The sequence below is a fragment of the Aedes aegypti genome, chromosome 3 (genome assembly GCF_002204515.2).
Source record: "Aedes aegypti strain LVP_AGWG chromosome 3, AaegL5.0 Primary Assembly, whole genome shotgun sequence".
Lineage (NCBI taxonomy): Eukaryota > Metazoa > Arthropoda > Insecta > Diptera > Culicidae > Aedes > Aedes aegypti.
Genome location: NC_035109.1, coordinates 300,212,881 through 300,232,960, shown reverse-complemented (window position 1 = coordinate 300,232,960; position 20,080 = coordinate 300,212,881). Strand labels below are relative to the sequence as shown.

The 20,080-nt window shown below is 36.1% G+C and overlaps 1 protein-coding gene and 1 long non-coding RNA gene across 2 annotated transcripts in view; both read right to left on the bottom strand.

Moving 5' to 3' along the window:
* The window catches only part of LOC5574262, a 29,376-nt gene extending 10,036 nt beyond the window's left edge, over window positions 1-19,340 (bottom strand). Inside the window, exons 1-3 of the mRNA XM_021851796.1 lie at window positions 19,025-19,340; window positions 8,172-8,268; window positions 7,887-8,097 (exon numbers count right to left, since the gene is read on the bottom strand). Of these exons, the coding sequence (XP_021707488.1) occupies window positions 7,887-8,097; window positions 8,172-8,268; window positions 19,025-19,054 (338 nt within the window). The 5' untranslated portion in view covers window positions 19,055-19,340. The remainder of the gene's footprint in view (window positions 1-7,886; window positions 8,098-8,171; window positions 8,269-19,024) is intronic.
* Window positions 6,271-7,358, bottom strand: LOC110678653. Its single transcript, XR_002501809.1, has 2 exons — window positions 6,745-7,358; window positions 6,271-6,673 (listed from the first exon to the last, which is right to left on the bottom strand). It is a non-coding gene; the product is annotated as an uncharacterized LOC110678653 (long non-coding RNA).
* Window positions 19,341-20,080: the final 740 nt, after the last annotated feature.

The window sequence follows — 20,080 nt, the reverse complement described above, 5'->3', positions numbered from 1 at the left end:
ACGGCGCGATCACCGCTGTACAAAGTGACTGGGATCATACGAAAAATAATCGTTTCGTTACCATTTGTATGATCAGTCTGATCGATATGCAGCAGCGTATTGTGACGTCCACAACACTGATCAACATTCTCAGATCAACATTACATCGAATATTCAGCTTGCACGGGACTCTTCCGTGTTCGTTCAAGCACAAATAGCAAAGCCTCCATCTCCGCACTGCTTCCCACCTTTCGGTAAGATTTAATCTCTTAAAGGCTTCACTGTTCCGAATACGATGATCGTAGTAGCCACAGTTCCTGCATGCTGATCTCTTTTTATCAGGTTGTTGATTTCCCATTCCATTCGCTCCGGCATTGTGCGTGTGTATGAATCCCTCACGAAATTCGTGCTCTTTGCTTTCAGCTCTCTGAAACTCTTCATCCGGATCGCTAGGGGTGATCTCACAATACGAAGTAATCTCGCTAGCATCTCTGACAAGTCTGGAAAGAAATTTGGAGAATGTTCGTAGAGTCACAACCTGAGTCTTCCTTCGATACCGAACCCATTCTAGCTGCAGATTGGCAGGCAGTTTCTCCGTCAGCTCCTGGATTAGCATAGGATTCATTAGATGCGCGGTCAAACCTGTCGCTTCCAAATGATCCGTAAGCTCTTGAACAACGACACCGTACTTGATGTACGAAGCTAATTTGTCCGCTGTTGGAGATGGCGCTTTCCTCACGTTTGCTAACAGCATGTTCATCAGCTGTTCCGGCCTACCGTACAGCATGCGTAAGGTTTCGATTATTTGGGGTACTGCACTCGGTAGAAGTAGTCTGCTCCTCACTGTTTCTAGTGCTTGCCCCTTCAAGCACTCTTGAAGTCGAGCCAGGTTCTCGACATTCGAAAATCCACAAGCTGCATTAGACGTCTCGAAGGCACTAATAAACATAGGCCACTCTTCGAGTCGACCATTGAAAGTCGGAAGCTTCTTTGATAGAAACTGCCGAGCGGACAGTTGACCTTTTGTTAGACCACATTTTGTGTCTTTGGGACGCTTTCCAATATCTTCATCTACTGACAAAATACCGTCTTCCGACTCTTCGGAAACTTCATCTTGTTCTTCACTTGAAGTATCCGTTAAGAATCGATCTTCATCACTAGTTTCGAAATAGATGAACTGTTGCCTCTTCTTCTGACTATAATTTCCTAAGGCTGTACCGTGACTTCCGTGAACTTCTTTCACAGACTCAGTTGTTTTCCGTTCTGATTTCTTTCTGGCTCCTTTCCATTCCGTTTCTCCATCGCCGGCCTAAATTGTCGGCCTTCTTCCTTCCGTCTACTTCTGCATCCGAATGCTGCCTCATCTACATTCTTTGCTAATAATTTTATCCTTGCCATCTCACGCTTCAATTTTTCCAGTTTTTCCTGCACTTGCTTCAACACTTTTACACGTTTTTTCTGATGTGCTTCTTCATCGGCAACTAGCAGCTCCAAACGTTCCTGTTCGTACGTCAACGCCATTTCGCGTTTTTCCTTTTCGGCCTGCTGACGCAGCAGGAACAGCTTTTTCTGGTGCTCCAGTTGTTTCTTATGAAGGAGTTTTTGTAATTCGATGTCCTGCCTTTCTTTCTCCATTTTCTGCTCGAGTTTTTCCAATTCCTCTTCCAGGCCGAATGACCTCTCTTTGTCCGCCGACAGTTGCAGACAATCCTCGCAGGACCACGATTCGTTTCTTACATCGACCGATACATCAACGCATCCGGAATGGTACCATCGCTGACAGTGGTCACAAAATACCATCTCGCTTTCTTCATCATCCGGACGATGGCATCTCGCGCAGTCAAAACCTGTTTTTTCGGGATCCTGAATCTAACGCGACATCATAAAATTTTGTTCGGGCTAGTGATTTTCGAAATTGACCACAATTTACACAGCAGCGATTTTGGTAACGACAGCTTGGAACTATAAATTTATTATTACTATTTTTCTTATAAAACTATTTACACCTCTACTTACATTTTATGGTTTCTTCGCTTTATCTAATTTCTCTTCGGGTCTCAGTAGTGGGCGCAGCGGTTTCGATTATCCTGCGATTACAATTTATATTCTGAAAATTAATTTCCTTTATAGAGTTTTCATTCCCGGGAACATTTCCCGGGAATTGAGATTTCCCGGGATTCCCGTTTCCCGGGAAATGATTTTCTATTTCCCGGGATTCCCGTATTACCCGGGATTTTCATATTTCCCGGGTAGCTTTATAAAAAAAGAAATTACTATCTATTTTCAAACACAAACCATCGCACCGTTTACTTATCATATAATTCTTACCAATGAACTCACTACATCACTAGTTATATTTCGATGCTAATTTTTTGTTTTTTTTTTTTATGAAAAAGTTGTTCATAAAATAGATATCGTTTTTGACGAATTTTGCTATATAAAATAAAGGAATTTTCAAGGGATCTCTACGAATTCAGTAGGCTCATAAAGTTTTTTTTGTATCTTCATTAACGAGATTCCAATCTGAAAAATGTGTCCTCGGCGTGAGAGGCGTATGTTCTAACCACTACACCACGCTCGTCTCTGCTTATAAAGTTTTCATGAATGTAACAGTCACAAATTTTAATATAAAGACTCTAATTGGATCAAGAGTAAACTCCACGAGGACTTTTGCTTAATGCTATAAACTTTGTTGTTCTGAAGCCCAGCGTTTGAGATGAAGCTAACATTTCTTTAGAGAAACATGAATAAATTACTTACAAAGAAGAGAAATAATTAACAAATTTACTGGTACAAAATACATATAGGGTCGATGAAACCGCATGACTAAGAACAAATATTCGAATAAAATCGAAAAATACAGCCAGTGGCATTGTTTTTACGTCTGGAAGCTTTTATCACGGTTTTGTGAAAAAAAAAAAACAAAAAAAATACGAAAACATTTGTTTTTGTATTTATTGTCGCTTGTGCTACTATAGCCTATAATACAAATCAAAATGCAAATCAAAACCGTGTTTTTACACAACTTTTACATTTTTGCTTTAAAATGTGGATCAAAAGCTTTTGATTGATATAAAAAAGTTTTTATTCAATTGATTATTTTGTTTTATGAGAAATAGTTTTTCTTAGTAGTGCTACTATAGGAACAACAGGTTTCCTATAGATGCATGGGAGCTTAAATTATAAGCAAAACTATATTTCGATCATTTTTTAACAAAATCGAGTTGTGTATCAATTCTACTAAAGTAAATGGTTCCTGAGCTTTGTGGTAAAAATATTTGGCAACGATTTGTAGCAAAACGGCCGTAAAAAGCTACTAGTGCGGCAATAGGGGACTGTCTACTAAGGAAACACCGACCCTACACGAAATACGAATAATTTGAGAAATAAAATTCCACCGAATTTGCTTTATTTTCACGTTTTTCAGAATTTCCCGGGATCCCGGGATTTCCCGGGAAATGGTAATTTTATTTCCCGTTTCCCGGGAAATCAAATCCCGGGAAATTTGAATACTCTATTCCTTTACCGCAAGATATAATGTTCTAACTTACAATACACTGAAGACCCGTTTCCACTATCCTTCCACTATCCCAAACCTTCTATGCTTCAAATTCTTCTATTTCAGTTCTGTTTCCCGATTTAATTCAACTCACAATTTACGATTGTTTGTTTACTTTTCTCGCTTGGAGCAATTTAACCACCAAACAATTCACCTACTTCTTTTACCGCCAACTTCACAACGACCATCATCAGCATGTGCGATAAGCGCAGGGTTTTTCAATGTATGGTGGTGCGAACACAGGGGGTGACCCATTTCGCATAAAGACGTTTCGCAAAAGGACATTTCGCATGCGGACGTTTCGCATAAAGCGGTTTCATACAATAACAGGCAGCATTTCAAAGAAGGCATATAATTCTCGTTATGCCAAATGTCCATTGTTCCAAACGGCCGAATGCAAAACGTCCTTATGCGAAATGTCCAACCCCCATTATACAGATACGCGAGGTTCCAATGACATGCACAGTAGGGTGGATCAAAATTCAAAAAAGTTTGAAAATCTTCTCTCGCATATCTTCTCTACGACAAAAAAAGGTGTTCTGTGAAATTTTCAATTTTTTCGAAGGTAATTTGAAGGCGACCCAAAAATCGATGTGGGTTTATATGGAAATTACTATGGAGAAATTTGGGAAAATATTACACAATTAGTACTGTGTATTGTTAGTACTGTCATGTAAGTTACAAAATTGTCACCTCATAGTGAAATCTCATACTTCAAACCATAATAAAAAGAGTTTTTGAAGAAACAAACTCTTTTTGAGCTGATTTTATTTGGGGTTTTTGCATAAGTTTGCTGGTCTATAATTTAACATTTGGCTAAATAATATCAAACAATATCATAAATATCTCTTCTCCTATCCGTCGGATTGTATAACTCTCTTCAGCAGCTTCCTTTATTGTGGATTGAAGAATGAGTTTTCACTATGAGATAATAACCCGCATAATCATGAACCATACTAGTACCGTTTCCTGAATTGTCCACAACAATTTGCGACCATATCTGAGTCGTTTCGTATAACATGATTAAAAACAATAAATCGACCGTTCCACTAACGGTTTTAACAGTTCGAGGAATGGTAAATGGAAAAATTACAATGTGGGGAATAGGCGGTTAAGTTATGTAACCATTTAAAAACAGCGATTTTCTCGAACAAAATTTTTCGTTGACAGTTTGTCAAAATGTAAATATATTATCCACTTTTTGGCAAATCAAACGTAAGGCAAACGGTTCAGAAACAGTTTTACCTTAAGAGATTCATGAAAATAAATAATGTTTGTGTAATGATTAGGTTATGTTACATTATAGTGCATTAACCGTACGGTGAACTGTCCTGTTGTGTTTGTACTATAGGGTAGGTGTACCAATTATGGATGCAATATGTCAACAGTAGTAATAAAAATCAAGTTGTAACCGCGTTTCTAAAACGCAAGCATGACTTGTTGGTGTCAATTACTAGTTTAAAGCCTTGCGAATCTGTTGATTTAAACAGTTTTAGTACCAAATTGACTTTAAGCTTCTAAAAATGGATTTTGAAAAGCGTTGTCTTTGTACCAATTATGTTAATAGCGTTCCTAGCATTCGATATAAAAGTGTACCAATTATGGACTATCGAATATTTGCACGAAATGAACTCAAACGCCATAAAGAGCGAATGATAATGCAACGCTAATATGTAATGAAGATATCGCTCATGAAATTTTCCAAAAATTTTGAATTAAATAGATGTTAAATCAATTTTTTGCAATGGGTTCATGGGAGAAAATTAATTTTCGAAAAAGAAGTCAAAATGTAGTGTAAATGCAAATTATGATACAAAACAGCATTAATGATCTCACATTACCTTTCCAGTGCCAATTTTTAACGAAAAAAGAGGAAAAATTCAAAAATCGAGTGTCGCTGAAAACCCCTCTCTATCATGAAATTAGCATTTTCCGTTCGCGAACGTTTTCGAACGTGTGATTGAAAAATCTTAGTAATTGAGTACAAAACATGAAGATAATGCCTTACCGAACCGTCCCGTCGTGGAAGTCACCCGTAAAATAGCTTTACTTCTTGTTTTTTACTGATCAAAAAATGTAAACAAACCGCCTCTAGTGTATTGCCATAATTGGGCTCTCATACACTCTTTGTACCAGTTATCGACATAGTGGAAATAACACGATTTCCAACTTAAAACAGTAGAATTGATTGCATACCAGCTAAATTTATTCATTTGTTCTCACTAGGTAGCATACATTCATCGGTTGAAGCAGTTTATCCGGATGAAAACATACATTTCGTAACGGAGGTCTCTTAGCCAACTGCTAAGAAGGTGACATATATGTGAGGCAAAATTTTCAAATGTTCATTTTTCGAAGCTTATTGTACGAATGTTCTTTTCAAGGTTTAGTTACCATCAAAAACAAATAGTTTAATCATTCTTGTGAATACAAGCCATTATAATCTAGTGAAACAATAAGGAAAATCTCTTTTTGTTCCCACTATTGCCATAATTGGTACTATAGCCATAATTGGTACTTCTACCCTAATGGGAATGTGGTAGACATTCAATAAAATTAATGAAACAAAAATGCATGTAGAAAAAAAATCACTTCGACTGAAACTTGTCCAATTTACTCAAGCAGATAACTTTATCTTTAAAGTATATGAAAGCTAAAAAAAATTGAGCAAAATATCAGACAAGATTACACGCACTATTGTTTCACTGTTTCATATAAAAAAATAAACACACTTATTGTTAATACTATTATAATTATTATTTTATATTACTATTCGACATACATCACTTAATTACTTCAGTTAAAAAATATCTCCCATTTTTCTTGGGATAAGCTTTAACCCCACATCTACTTGTACTGTCTTAGTTCCAGGTTTCACTAAAACCAATTCCGCAGCTGCTAGTCCTACTGGTGTTTTCGTATGTTGGTGGCATCAGGGCTGAGTCTACGGGTCATATTTCATCCCTGTTCGATGTGTGAACGAATCCATTTCTTGATAGGCTTTTATCACCGACACCGACGGCGCCATTTTCCGATTGCGTTCCAATTCCGGAATTTCCGACGAAAATTACATCGCCATTTCACGATGCTTACAGGAACTTTTTTGCTCCTTTTAATCGTTGTAGCGTCGCGATTCTTGGGAAGTGGAAATTAATCACACGTTACAAGTCAGATTATTAATCAGTAGATAGGATAGAATTACATACCTGCTGTTATTGATCTGCAAACGCAAGAAGTCGGAAACTTAAGCAAATTTAAGGAACTTTAAAACTAACACAGAACGGTGATTTTCGTTTCATTTATTTTTTTATCGTTTTGTTTGTTGACAGACGGTGAAAAGACAAGCACGCTAAAAAAAATGCACAGTAAATATTTTTCACACAGCGACAAAAAACATTGTCATTTCGTCACAATAAGTGAAACAACACAAATTGTGCGTTGTTCTGAATTATCTGGAGTTTTTTGTGAAAATTTCAAGAACTTTTAACATCAGTATAAAATTGTATAACGACCTGGTTAGCGTCACAATCGTCCTAATTTTTCAGCTTGTACAATAAAAATCACTCACAAACAATGCAAAACAACTATTTCCCGAACAGTCAAATAAAGGTAATATACAGTGAATTGCACGTGTACAACTGGGTTGCACGAATAAAAAAGCTAACCATTCCACATACAGTGATTTTATATTGTGACTATTTCTCACCAGATCCCATACCGATATTGTTGAACTTTATCGGAACACTTTAATGAATTATCACTGTTTGGTATTTGGTACTCAAAACGTTGTTTATGGTTTAAAGTTCTGGGATCCATATTGTTCAACAAAAACGCAACTGTTTGCAGTATTGTAACCTTAACAGTTAGAGGTACTTTACTGTTTGAAATGTACGACAAACCATATTTTTCTATGCGGGAAGTTTGTACTAACATTACAGCACTAACGTGTTTGCAACATTTTTCAAAATTTCTTCATAGTAATTTCCATATAAACCTTCATCGACTTTGTGCCACCTTGAAATCGCCACCAAAAGCTGAATATTTCATAGGACTTTTATCGTAAAAATAGTGAAAAGATATGGGTGACTAGATTTTCAAATATTTTAAATATTTTAATATTATATTTACGAAAATATAGTTTATGTGGAGTTCGGTGTTTTATACAGTCAGTTCAGTTAAAATTTCCTAAAAAATGTGTCCTTCTTTCAATTATATCCGAAGTTTACGTATTGCCAAGAAGAATAAATACCAACAATTCAAACTTCCTAGAAGTTTGATTCAATCCTTGAGTCCATTGATAACCTGAAAAATATGAACGATATTTTTTATTTCATAACGATTTACTCACCCCAAAGTGCGAATTCTATCCAAAAGCTTCTTATCCAAATTGGCCATGTTGACCAATCGGTACCCCGCCTTATCTGCCAAATAATGCGTAATGAAAAGCTTTCCCTGGGGATCAACATATCCATAGCATCCATACATGGCTCCATCCAACGATCGCTGATGATGGAATTGCGTTTCCCCCTGTTTCACCGCATAACCATACTTATAGCGTCCTAAAATATAAAAATAAACGTTAATATGAATAAAATATCGTTCTCATGCATATCGATTAACTCCCACAACTCACCTTCCTTTAGGTTTCTCTCGTTGTATACCACTTCGGACCGCAGCTGTTGACGGGCCCCGGTAGCCGGACTGGACCAGACAGCGATAAGGAAGCAAATCTGCGAGGAAAGAAATGCAAAAATTCAGTTCCGTTTAGGATTTGATAAGCAAAATTGCTGTGGCTCATATGCATATAAATGTCCTCATCGATACCGTAAGAATTTATTCCGTGACAAATGGTGATTTACAGTTTTCCTACGAAATGAGGATTCAAGCATATTTGCAGCATTGTCAAAAAGCCGGCGGTCGATTGATTCATGCCAACTGGTTCCAGAAGGAGCATTTAAATTCCAAAAAAAAACTGCGCTTAGTCAATCGAAAACATTCTTTCTTCCTGTATCTTCTTCCGAAAGCACTTCAGCAGAACCGATCTCTCGGTTTTATTGCGTGAATTATAGTTGAAACCTTTAACCAAAGGTTATCTAAATCATCCTCGTTGAAGAGTTTACAGTCCAGGGCAGAGCGTAATAAATCAAACAGATTACAATCAACGCAAATAATTAGCATTTTTTGTATAAATTACGCATTGATATACATAATTTTGTTTGTTCAAGCATTATGTGTTTTTAAACCGATATTCAGATTTTTCGAACGTGATACATATATTAATGGACGATTACCAATAACTTTAAGAGATTGATGTGTGCATAAACGTAAAATTTGTCGTATCATATTCAATCAAATCTTTCAGAGCATGATAGAAAAATAATTATATTTTATGGATAAGGTTGTTTCTTGACCTTTTTGCAGTGCAAGGCTTTTCTTTTCACTTTGTTTGAAATCCCAAACATATAAATAAGATCGGCTGTCTACATTTTATATCATGGTGTTAAGGTCCAAATAAAATTAAACCAAAAATATCAAAACAAAAAAATATCAAGTGTCCAAAACAATGGACAAATTAAAGAAAGAAAAAACACACAACTCCAATATTTTCCAAATAGGGTAAAAGCACTATATTTCAACCCGTGAAACCAGTATTGGAGTAGAAAACTTCTAAAAACCCTGCAAAAAATCATAAACTAATATTCAAATTTGGCAATCGAATAAAAAAACCTGATATTTGTTCATGTATAGCTTCTATCAGATGATATTTCATTGTATTTTTTGTATACAGTATTGGACAAAACATTTGCAACTTTTTCGATTTTCCATACAAAATGACCAACTTTGGTAAGCTTTATCTCAGCTGTTTATGGACCAATTTGAATGAAATTTTGGCGGAACATCAGACATAACTTGAATTTTTGCATATATTTTTGAGTGATTTTTCCTATCACAAGCTCAAAAGCAGTAACGATTTGACTAAAGTGAATTTTTGGACGATTTTCTATAATTGACAAAACTGAACATATTGAAGGAATAGCCTTATAGTATATTCAGCAAAGTTGTAGATTTTAACGAGATGATTAAGTTTGTTGAAGACAGTTTTTGTATAGGGCTATCAGATTTTGAGATAAATAGTTTTGAATTTTTCGTCGAAAATTACACTTTAGTAAAACCGATATTACTTATAAATCCGTGATTGGAAAATATATTCAAAAATATGTGTTAAAATTTAAGTTATATCTGATGTTCTGTGAAAGTTTCATTTGAATCGGTTCATAAATAATTGAGATCTAGCTTACCAAAGTTGGTCATTTTGTATGGAGAATCGAAAAAGTTGCAAATGTTTTGTCCAATACTGTATTTAGAGATAAATGACTTTATCTATTATTTTTTGACCCATGCATGTGCTATTTTTCGACCTGTACCACGGTGCTCCAATTCCCAGACAACCAAAATGTACGTATAACGAAATCACCTGGAGGCTTTGTACGTGCAAAATTTCATTTATAAGATGTCGCGAAAAGGCCTTCTACATACAAAAGTGGAGGCGATATACGTGCATATATTATGTGATGCATCATAGCATACAATGCGAGTGTATAAATGTTCTACCGAACTAACCTGTGATCCTATGCGACTTAACTTATGATAACAAATGTTGATTTGACAGCTGCTACGGATTGATGCGACTTACTTTGTGCGAGTATACGGGACGAAACAAAATGTATAAACGAACTCAGAAAAAAAAGCATTTTATGCGAGGAAACTCATCAATCTGACGATTTTATCAACCGTGTTTTGTGGGTTTGATGTTATTTGTATGCATTAACGAGTTATAACGTGAACTTTCATGCGACTTCTGGTTGTCTGGGTTCCGTTATTATCAAATAATATATACCATCCAAACGGCAGTCGGCAGTTGATTTCTGACGTTGTTCTGCTTAGTAGGAATTTTGAGATACGCCCTTTTAAAATTTATATGATAGAAATCACATGATGTATGCCACTTTAACTTGTTTAAACAAACAGATTAAAATAAAATGTTGTAGTTTTAATTTTGTTTATCTGGTTTTAGATATTGAAAAATACTTTTTTTCTAAAATTTATCTAGATCGACATTTGAAATGGGCCAATGCTATGTTTAGTTATTACTAAGCAGCCAATACACAAAAAATGATGTTTACTAATCTAGAGCTTGATAGTGAATTCGGGAAATTATCCTAAGCATTCAAATATGTATGAATAAAATATGTATGAATAAGCATTCAAATATGTATGAAAGCATTCAAATATGTATGCATAATCGATAAACTGGTTCAAACTGCCTTCAAAAAATGGGATCCAGCTCGAATGAAAAACATTTAATACAAAATACTTCAATTCCTTAAAATACATTAAAAATCTACATATATAAGTTGAAACCCTTATTTGAACTTACAGCGAAATAACCATTCAAACCTTCATTTTCGTAAAGCATATGAGAAGCACGGATTAAGATTTAGAGTCTGTGTATAGCGATTTTTCACAGCTCGGGAGTGCTATAAAGCCGTATAAACATCGAAAGTGTACCGTTCTAATCTTTTGCGCATAGTTGTTAATTTATACAGTGTCCATTTGTAAAAAAAAATATGTATAAGCGCAAGTAGGGTGAATTATAATAGAATAAATTTATGTAGAATAGAATTGAATAGAATAGAAAAGAATTAATAGAATACAGATATATAATATAGATACAGATATGTGATGTTCGAGTGTTTCGATACGAGATACAGGCATTGTTCAGCAAAATTGATTTGTATATATTTCAATCATACCTTGGCCCTTTTCTAATGTCAGTCTAGACAATAGAGTAAGGTGGGGCAAAAGTTCGACCTTAGTGGTATAATCAAAGTTTCCAGGAAAACAATAGCAGTTAAAACAAAACAAATACCATACAGTGAACCTTCAACATATGGGCTATAATTTTGCTGAACAAACTTGTATCAAAATATTTACCCATTTTTAATTATAACAGTTTCAAAATTGATTGTCTTATTCGAACTTTTGCCCCACCGGTGGGGCAAGAGTTCGAATCTAGTGTGGGGCAAAAGTTCGCTGGCTAAAACACAAAATATCGATCCTTTTATGACAGGCATACTTTACACCAGCCATAAGCTTAAGTTTGACGAAAAGTACACACTAATTTTTTATCAAAAAACTGCATAAGAGCGGGTTAATTGTAATATACTCAAAAATAGCAGTTTTTCGCAAAACTAAGTGGAAATGTAAAATTTTAGTGACAGTTTTCACACGATCAGACAAATTTAACTAAATTTGAAGATAATATGTGGATTTTAGGCAATTTGAATATTTTTCCGTGATTTTATACATGGGTCGAACTTTTGCCCCGCAGATTCGAACTTTTGCCCCACTATGGGCCAAAATTTGTTTTCAAGCATTTATGTAAAAATTAATACACCTCAAAATAACCTTATGATAGGTCTATAAACGCCCTTATATAAAATATTGAAAAATATTTTATCTTTAATTGGTTCCATGCAACGAAAGTTTAACCAAAAATTACAATATTCACGTCGAAAAACAACAAATAGCCATAACTTTTCCAAATCTCAATCGATTTTTATGATATTTGGATTGAAAGTCTCTTACTTCAATAGCATTCGAACCACCATGACATTTATAAGATTTGTTTTGAATTGAGCTAGAAATCTTAAAAAGAAACTCTTACCCCACTCGAACTTTTGCCCCACTTTACTCTATGCGTACGTGTAAATTTTATGCAACTTGCTAAATTGAATGAAATAAGAACAACCGCAAAAGTGTAATGATTATTGATGTGTAATGTATGCACCTAACCGTTGATTATAGATGGAACGGAATTAACAATACAATATTCTTTCCATACACTTTAAAAGGGCGTATCGAAATATCCTGTCCAAGAATTATTCAAACATATTTGAATGCTTTGGGCAATTTCTTTAAATCACTATCAGGCGTTAGATTGGTAGATATCATTTTTCGTGTATTGGCTGATTAGTAATACCTAAACATAGCATTGGCCCTTTTCAAATGACGGTCTAGATAAATTTTAGAAAAAAAAGTATTTTCAATATTTAAAACCAGATAAAAACATTAAAACTTCAACATTTTATTATAATCTGTTTGTTTAAACAAGCTAATGTGGCATACATCATGTGAATTCTATCATATAACCTTCGAAAGGGCGTATCTCAAAATTCTGACTAAGGATTTTTTTCAAATTCGGCCCAGAGGTGCAGAACAACGTCAGGAAACAACTGCTGACCACCGTTAAGATGGTATATTTTATTTGATAATAACGGTAATTGGAGCATCGTGAAAACAACCCAACAGTGAGTATAAACTAAATGCAGTTTACCCAAATTTGAGTTTAAAGAACTTATTTTTTGGGTAGTCTGATTTCTCCGTGTATGCATATTCTCAAAGATTAAGGGGGTGTCATTATGCCCCGGATCCCCCTATTCTTGTTAAAAACTTTATTAATTCTTCAATAAAAAACCTTCCAGTTCATTTCAGATGTTCCATCGTTAAATTCAAATTTTAATATTGGGAAAATTAAAATCTGAAAATGCGAAACCGCAATCGGTTTTTTAAATATATTATTCATTTTCTTAAATTGTAATTTTCAATCAGCATGCACCAAATTGAAGAGTGTCATATTTTCAAAGAGCAAAACCCAATAACTGATGCTTGCTCAATGGTTCGGCTAGTATACATTTCGGCGCAATCAAACAGTCATAAGCTTTATACAATCAACTGTGACCGAATGAAACCGCCTACATGTAGAGCAAAGCCGCGGAAATTTGACTCACAGCAATAATCCAATCGCGTGAAACCGGTTGATGTGATGACGATAGCACGTGTTCGGCGTGTTCGGCGACGGTTCCACACCATGGACCAATGCACGAGTTCACTATTTGACGTTATAGCGGTGCCGTGTTATTTATGTGGACATGGAAACCAGTGAATTCGGCACTGCTCAAACGTCAAACTAGTGAACTCGTGCATGTGTCCATTTTGATTGGCAATCAAATCATAAATATCGAATTTTGTGTGATATCTATTTCAAATCTCAGGATGATGGCACCACCATCAATCGCAGTGATATTTTCTCGGCTAGTGTTTTACGTAGGCTCAACGACTTAACTTGTCTATCAGTTATTCTCGGTACAGCGCATTAGGTACATGACAGGGAACGAAATTGGGTTGGCTTTAAAATCAAATTTCTTACTTTGCTGTCATTTGTTTTGAATCGAATGGATTGCTGTCATTTGTTTTGAATCGAAGTCGTTACCGTAAATTCAAGTGAAATTGATCAGTAGGATGAAATTGATCATATTGTTACACAGGGAGCCTTCCTTAGCCGAGTGGTTCGAGTTCGTGGCTATACAAAGCAAAGCCATGCTGAAGATGTCTGGGTTCGATTCCCGGTCGATCCAGGATCTTTTCGAAAATTTTCTTGACTTCCCTGAGCATAGAGTATCATCGTACCTGCCACACGATATACGGAGGCAACTTTGCCAGAGAAAGCTCTCAGTTAATAACTGTGGAAGTGCTCATTAAATACGTGTGGACGTAATGCCTAGAAGAAGAAATTACACGATTTTATTTCTTAGAAATAGAGCACTTACATTTAGTAAATAAACATTTTTTCAATTATTCTTGAATTGTGCGTTGTTGAGTTTGCAGCTTGCACTTTCAAAGTCATAAAATCAGTTGATTCAGAAAAGTAGTTCTTCTTGCGCTTACATGCAGAAACTATGCAGATTATTTTTTCAGCTATGTCAGTTCAAAACCAGATGCTTTTCTTTAATTTACAGTCGACCCTCCACATCTCGATGTTCTACATCTCGATATCTCTCCCTATGCCGATAATTTCATAAGTCCCTTCAGTCTGCAAACATTTTCACCCTCCGTATCTCGATATTCCATATCTCGATGTGTTTCTGTTCATTTTTCGTTCTCTCCGTATGTCGATATGACTAATATCGAAGGTTACTAGACCAAAGTTTTGGGATTCAAAACAAATTAGGAGCGCAAAATGACGTCTGTTTGTGTATTAATTTCTTGGCAACGGCGTGTTTTTCAATCTAGTATTCATCAAAAATTTGTTCTTTGTCTCGATCTCTCCCTATCTCGATGGTCCTTTCGATATCGAGATGTGGAGAGGCGGCTGTATAATCTTGAGTCAGATAATCCACGACGATCGGTACGATGTACAAATTTCAATGACGGCCTTAAATAATGTTTTTTTTTATATGAAAATAGTGTAAAATTCCAGAATCACGTTCGAAGTGGTACTAACAGATATCCACGAACTTCAAGATCTACCTATATAAGAATTTGATCATGGTGCCAGCCTAAAAGTTTGTGAGAATGCTTGAAATAGGGGAACTTACGTATTCTCGGCAGTCTGCGGCATCGGCGCACTTTTTTTGTAATATTCTCGAACATCAGCAGATAAATTCCGTGTTTGTCTGTTTACATTTATGCGTTGCTCAATCCTCTATTGATTCACATCGACAGACTTGTCAAAATGCTTTTGGAAACGTTTTTTACAACGTTGTGAACATCTCTTGTCAGTGTGACTATTGTCGGCAGCCTCATTCTGTTCGACAACTTTCCCATAAAAACTGATGGTGAATCACTTCGGCAGCTCCAAATCAGTCGCATTTTGAGGCGTGTTCATTTGAATTGATGACATATCTGGCGGTATTGTTTGTTCAGTCTCGGAATTCTCGTCAGTGGGAAGCGGACAGAACAAAGAATCATCTGAATGTTTTCATTGACGTGTTTTTATAGAATAATACTGTGAATTTAGCGTTTGAAATTTGGTTGCCGATAATAGTCGAATGGTGCCGAAGCCGTAAGTCTCCCTATATCCCAAAACAGATTTCATAAATAAAAGAAACCTGAATTGAGTACCGTCGTGCGGGGTGACATTGGGCCATAAGGCTGACTTTGGGCCAATATATATACAGCAAACGAATACCAGAATAATGAAATGTGGCAAGATTCAAGAATACATTATAAATAGCTACTAGATGCCCAACTAACAATTTTAGCGCTATAAGCCAAGATTATTTGCTTTGTGCTGTATAACAGTTGAATTGAAGCAGCGAACGCAGCAAAAAATGAAAGCTGTCAAAAATAGAACGATTGGTGTTAATACAGCTGTAACGCAAACGTTTTGCAGCTACAAATCTTAGCTGAATAAATTTCGTCAGTTATCGCTTTTGCTGCTTTCACTAAGCTGTAACTCAACACCGTAAAAGATAGCAACCTAATAATGTGGAATAAAACTCGCCATCATCAATCCGGCTGCTTCTATACAATATGATTTGTTATGCTGCTCAATCTATATTTAAGAAGCGCTTTGTCGTTAGTTATACAGCGAGCATACAGCAGTATGCTGTAAAACAACGACTTGTGGCGCATCTACTCAGCTTGTTGGATGTAAACATAGTGGTTTCTGCGCTCGTGTACATACACGTTACATGTCACCAACACTACTTAAAAAGTGCTGGTTGAAAATATAAACAAAGATCAGCTGTTCCCAGCAAAATCCAACGGCAGTATTTTCAACCAGCAAATTTGCGCACGTGTTCGTGACACCGCTCGGCGAGAGCTCAATTGCGTTTGACGTTTCGCACCCTTTTACAGCCTGATGAAGTGGTGTAAGCGCGGCTATGGCATCTTTTACGATCATTATAAAATATTGTGTGAACCGTTTTCGATGTAGAACAAAACGGTGTGTTTTCTTTGCCTTTCGATATAGACTGTGGTGGCAACAAGGACAGCGTCGAGACTTGTGGATGCAGAGATCGTGAGTTCGATTCCAAGCGGTGGCAGGTAACGTTGAGAACATTAAATTCAGATACTTATGATATGAATTCCGGAAGCTGTGAAACAGCTTGAAAATAATATTTAATCCATAATACAGCGAAGCTGTATAATAATTATTCAACAGTTGCGAAATGGTTGAGAAAACGCCTTCCGAAGATATTACACAGCTACTTTGTCGTATAACTGTCGAGATAGAGCAATGATCGGTATGAATAAGAGCTGCCAACACAGCTTAAAAGTAGCTGAGTAGATTCGCCAGATTTGTTGGTAAAAGGATCGCATAGAAGCTTTCGTTCGTATGTACAGCGCCTTTACTCAGCATAAAGCCGTATAAAGAGGGCCTAGAGAATGTTTACATTTGCACTAAATGTTAGTTGGGTGGCCATTGATTAGTTTTTTGACGTTCCCTCTAGCCATGAGGCGCATCGAAAATGGCGGTCAAAGTCACCCTCTAGGCCCAATGTCACCCCGCATGACGGTACTATATCATTTTATCCACTATAGTATGTATCCTTTGACAGTCACTCGTATTTTGACCTCAACTGTAGGGCCGTCAATTATCTCATTTTGTTAAAACGGTTAAACACACAATTATAATTACCTATAATGGATTACCTACTTTCCTCTTGTTCACAGTTGACCACCAGAAGTTTTCTCATTTTATTTTGTAAGGGAAAAGGAATCTAACTTCAAATATCTTTTGGATGGAAGCTTTAATCGAAACAATAACGAACGAAAAATCGCTAAGAGGTAACGCGAAAAATATTTGTATCCAGCTTTTTACGCTAGCCATAAAACAACGAAGGGTGAATTGAATTTGACATTTCTTGCCTATAAGTTTTATAGCTTGATTTAAGTAGGCTGTAATTTAAGATAGTTGATTGAACTGTCAAGAATTTTCACTATTTACATTTGTTTGTACATTCCTTCGTTACAACATAAGTATCATTATTTTTAGGAATACGAAGCGAGCAACCGTGAAAATGTAGAATGAAGGAATACTCCGAAAGAGACGTTGTTTTGTTTCTTATTTTATAGTGTCTACATGGTATGGAAATTGGGGTCCCTCCATCGATCCGCCCTCTTCAGTTTCAGCCAGCAAAGTTCAAATTGCTTAAAGTTGTAAGAAAAAGTACTAGGAAATGTGATTTAAAATGTATAATGAATAAATGTCAAATTGTACGATTTCCTTAAACCGTACATGACTGGTTTGGAACTAAATTATGCCTGATCGGAATAATATTGTAGGCTTATTAATTATCAAAGGGATGTCTATGAAAATTCAAAAGGTTGATGGGTGAATGTTCGTTCGTAGTTCAAACATCAGCAGAATCCCGTAGAATGAGAGCAATCGGATTACAAAAATTGCCAAGCAATCGCTATGACTGCGTCCTAAACGTCTCTCATTTTGTTTATGTTCAGATGGGAAATCGATAGGCACCTTTTAAACTTATAATGTCCTCTAAACTCATTACTAAAGCAACAGAACGTTCAGTACAGATGAAAAATCATTTTCCCAGTGGAAAGTCTCACTGAAGAAACAATTTCCACAGCTGGTTTAGGGCCAGTTCGTAAAGCTTTGGAATCTTTTCCCCAAGTTGCCGTTGTTAATGCTTCCCATTAACCTAAAAAATAGAAATAGATTCAATTGTAAATTAAGGATTATTATTCAATTTTGGAAAACCAAGAGTGAGGACGTTTCCAACGTTTTAATGTCAGCAAAAAAGATATGAATATCACGGAGCTTATTTTGATCCTGCCATAACAAAATTATAGTGTAGAAAAGCAATGAAAGAAAGGGGTGATTCAAATTTTATGGCATCCTTGCGTAAAAAGCTGGATGGCGATTAATTCTAACGAATTAATTATTTAACTATTTTCGAAAAAAATATTTGGTACCGGTTGTATGTGATGATAATGACTATCACGACTACCAAATATTTTTTCGATTAATACTTGCATTAACGATAAAGTTGAAGTTAGATGCCTTTCCCCGTACAAAATTAAACGAGAAATCTTCTGCTGATCAACTGTGGACAAGAGCAAAGCAGGTTGTCCATTGTAATTTTTTTTTTCTAGATTTGGAATATTCCTGAGGAAGTTGCCTAGGTGTTTGCCGCTGTATTCTTCAAATTTATTTCCAAAAAATATTTTTTTTTAAGAATTTGACAATCATATTCGGATTCAGCAAGCTCAAACTAAGTACCTAGCCCGAATGGTTATCTACAACTCATTGACAACACATCTCTAAAACCGCAATATCGGAGCTAAAAATGTTCAAATGAATAACTTGCTAGAACTCGTGAGCCCTTTTCCAAAGTTGTTCTTGAGTCACATGATTATGCAAAACATTTATTCTATCACATACAACAACATCTGCGAAATTTTACACAAATCGAAGATGGTCGAGTTCGATGACTGACCGACTCAGGTGTAGCTTTTTGGGGTCCCAAATTTCGAATCCCTGATATGAGGCTTTATATTCTTTCAGTTTGAGTTTTTCCATGTCCATCTACTTCGTTGATCACTGTTGAATCACATATATTACCCTGAGCAATTGCTTACAATTCATTCACAAAGACAAAATTATTGTTCACTCACCAGTAATAGATCTAATTTCATGATGTTCATCTCAACATCAGCATCTGATTGATCCGAAAACTGCTCACTCCTGGCTTCAACAAACTTATACACAACACAATTTTCTCACAAGCCCACCTCCTTTTAGCAAACAAAAAGGATTCGCTTGAGGAAAAATATTCGCACACACCGCTCAGCCCGAAAAGCACCAGAAAACTAAAATTCACCAAAAACCATTCCAACATTTGAGGCATTAAGCGAAACTCATACGAAAAGCCGGCATCCATTAAAATACAAACACACTTGTTTGCAGCTCTTCTCAGAGACCCTACCTTCGGACCGACCGATCTCCGGCAACCAAGAGATATTGGCAAGTTGTCTTGGCAAAACGATGACTACGCACCACGCTGCTGCTAGTAATTTATGCATTTCCCGAAAAATGTTCATGTGCTTAGGAGTCCCGTGGCTTCGTGGTTTCTGGATGGGGATTTACAGTTATGCGGTGAATAGTACGAATCATGAATAGTATGCCTATACAGTTACTCCAGACAACAAGAAGTCGCATAAGAATTTACATCAGAAGTCGTTATTTGTGCGAATTATATCACACCAGCTCGACACGGTGGATGGAATCGTTTGATTGCCGAGTATCATACTCCCTGATTGTAGACCAAGGCAGTAAAAGAACGAGAGTAAAGTATGTAGATATTATGAATCATTCTTCTTAGATTGAAAATCTGCGAATTTCACAACTTTTTCCAATTATCACATTTTTATCACTTCGACCATGTTCCACGAATGACCCCTTTCCCCGGAAAGTGATACAGTTCAAAAACGTACAATAGTTTTTTTTAATCTTTATTAGCGATATTTTTAGCCCTGGGTAAGTTCATATCGGAAGAAAAGTTCTCAGTAATTAAGGGTATGCGAAATACCGAATGATTCCGTCAAATACGCTTCGAAACGAAATTCCGCGGAATTCCACGGAACTCGCACTGGCGAAATTTGTATTTTACTATTTCGTTTCGTTTCGCCAAATTGTTAAAATATTTCCACGGAAAATTGAAAACAAACGGA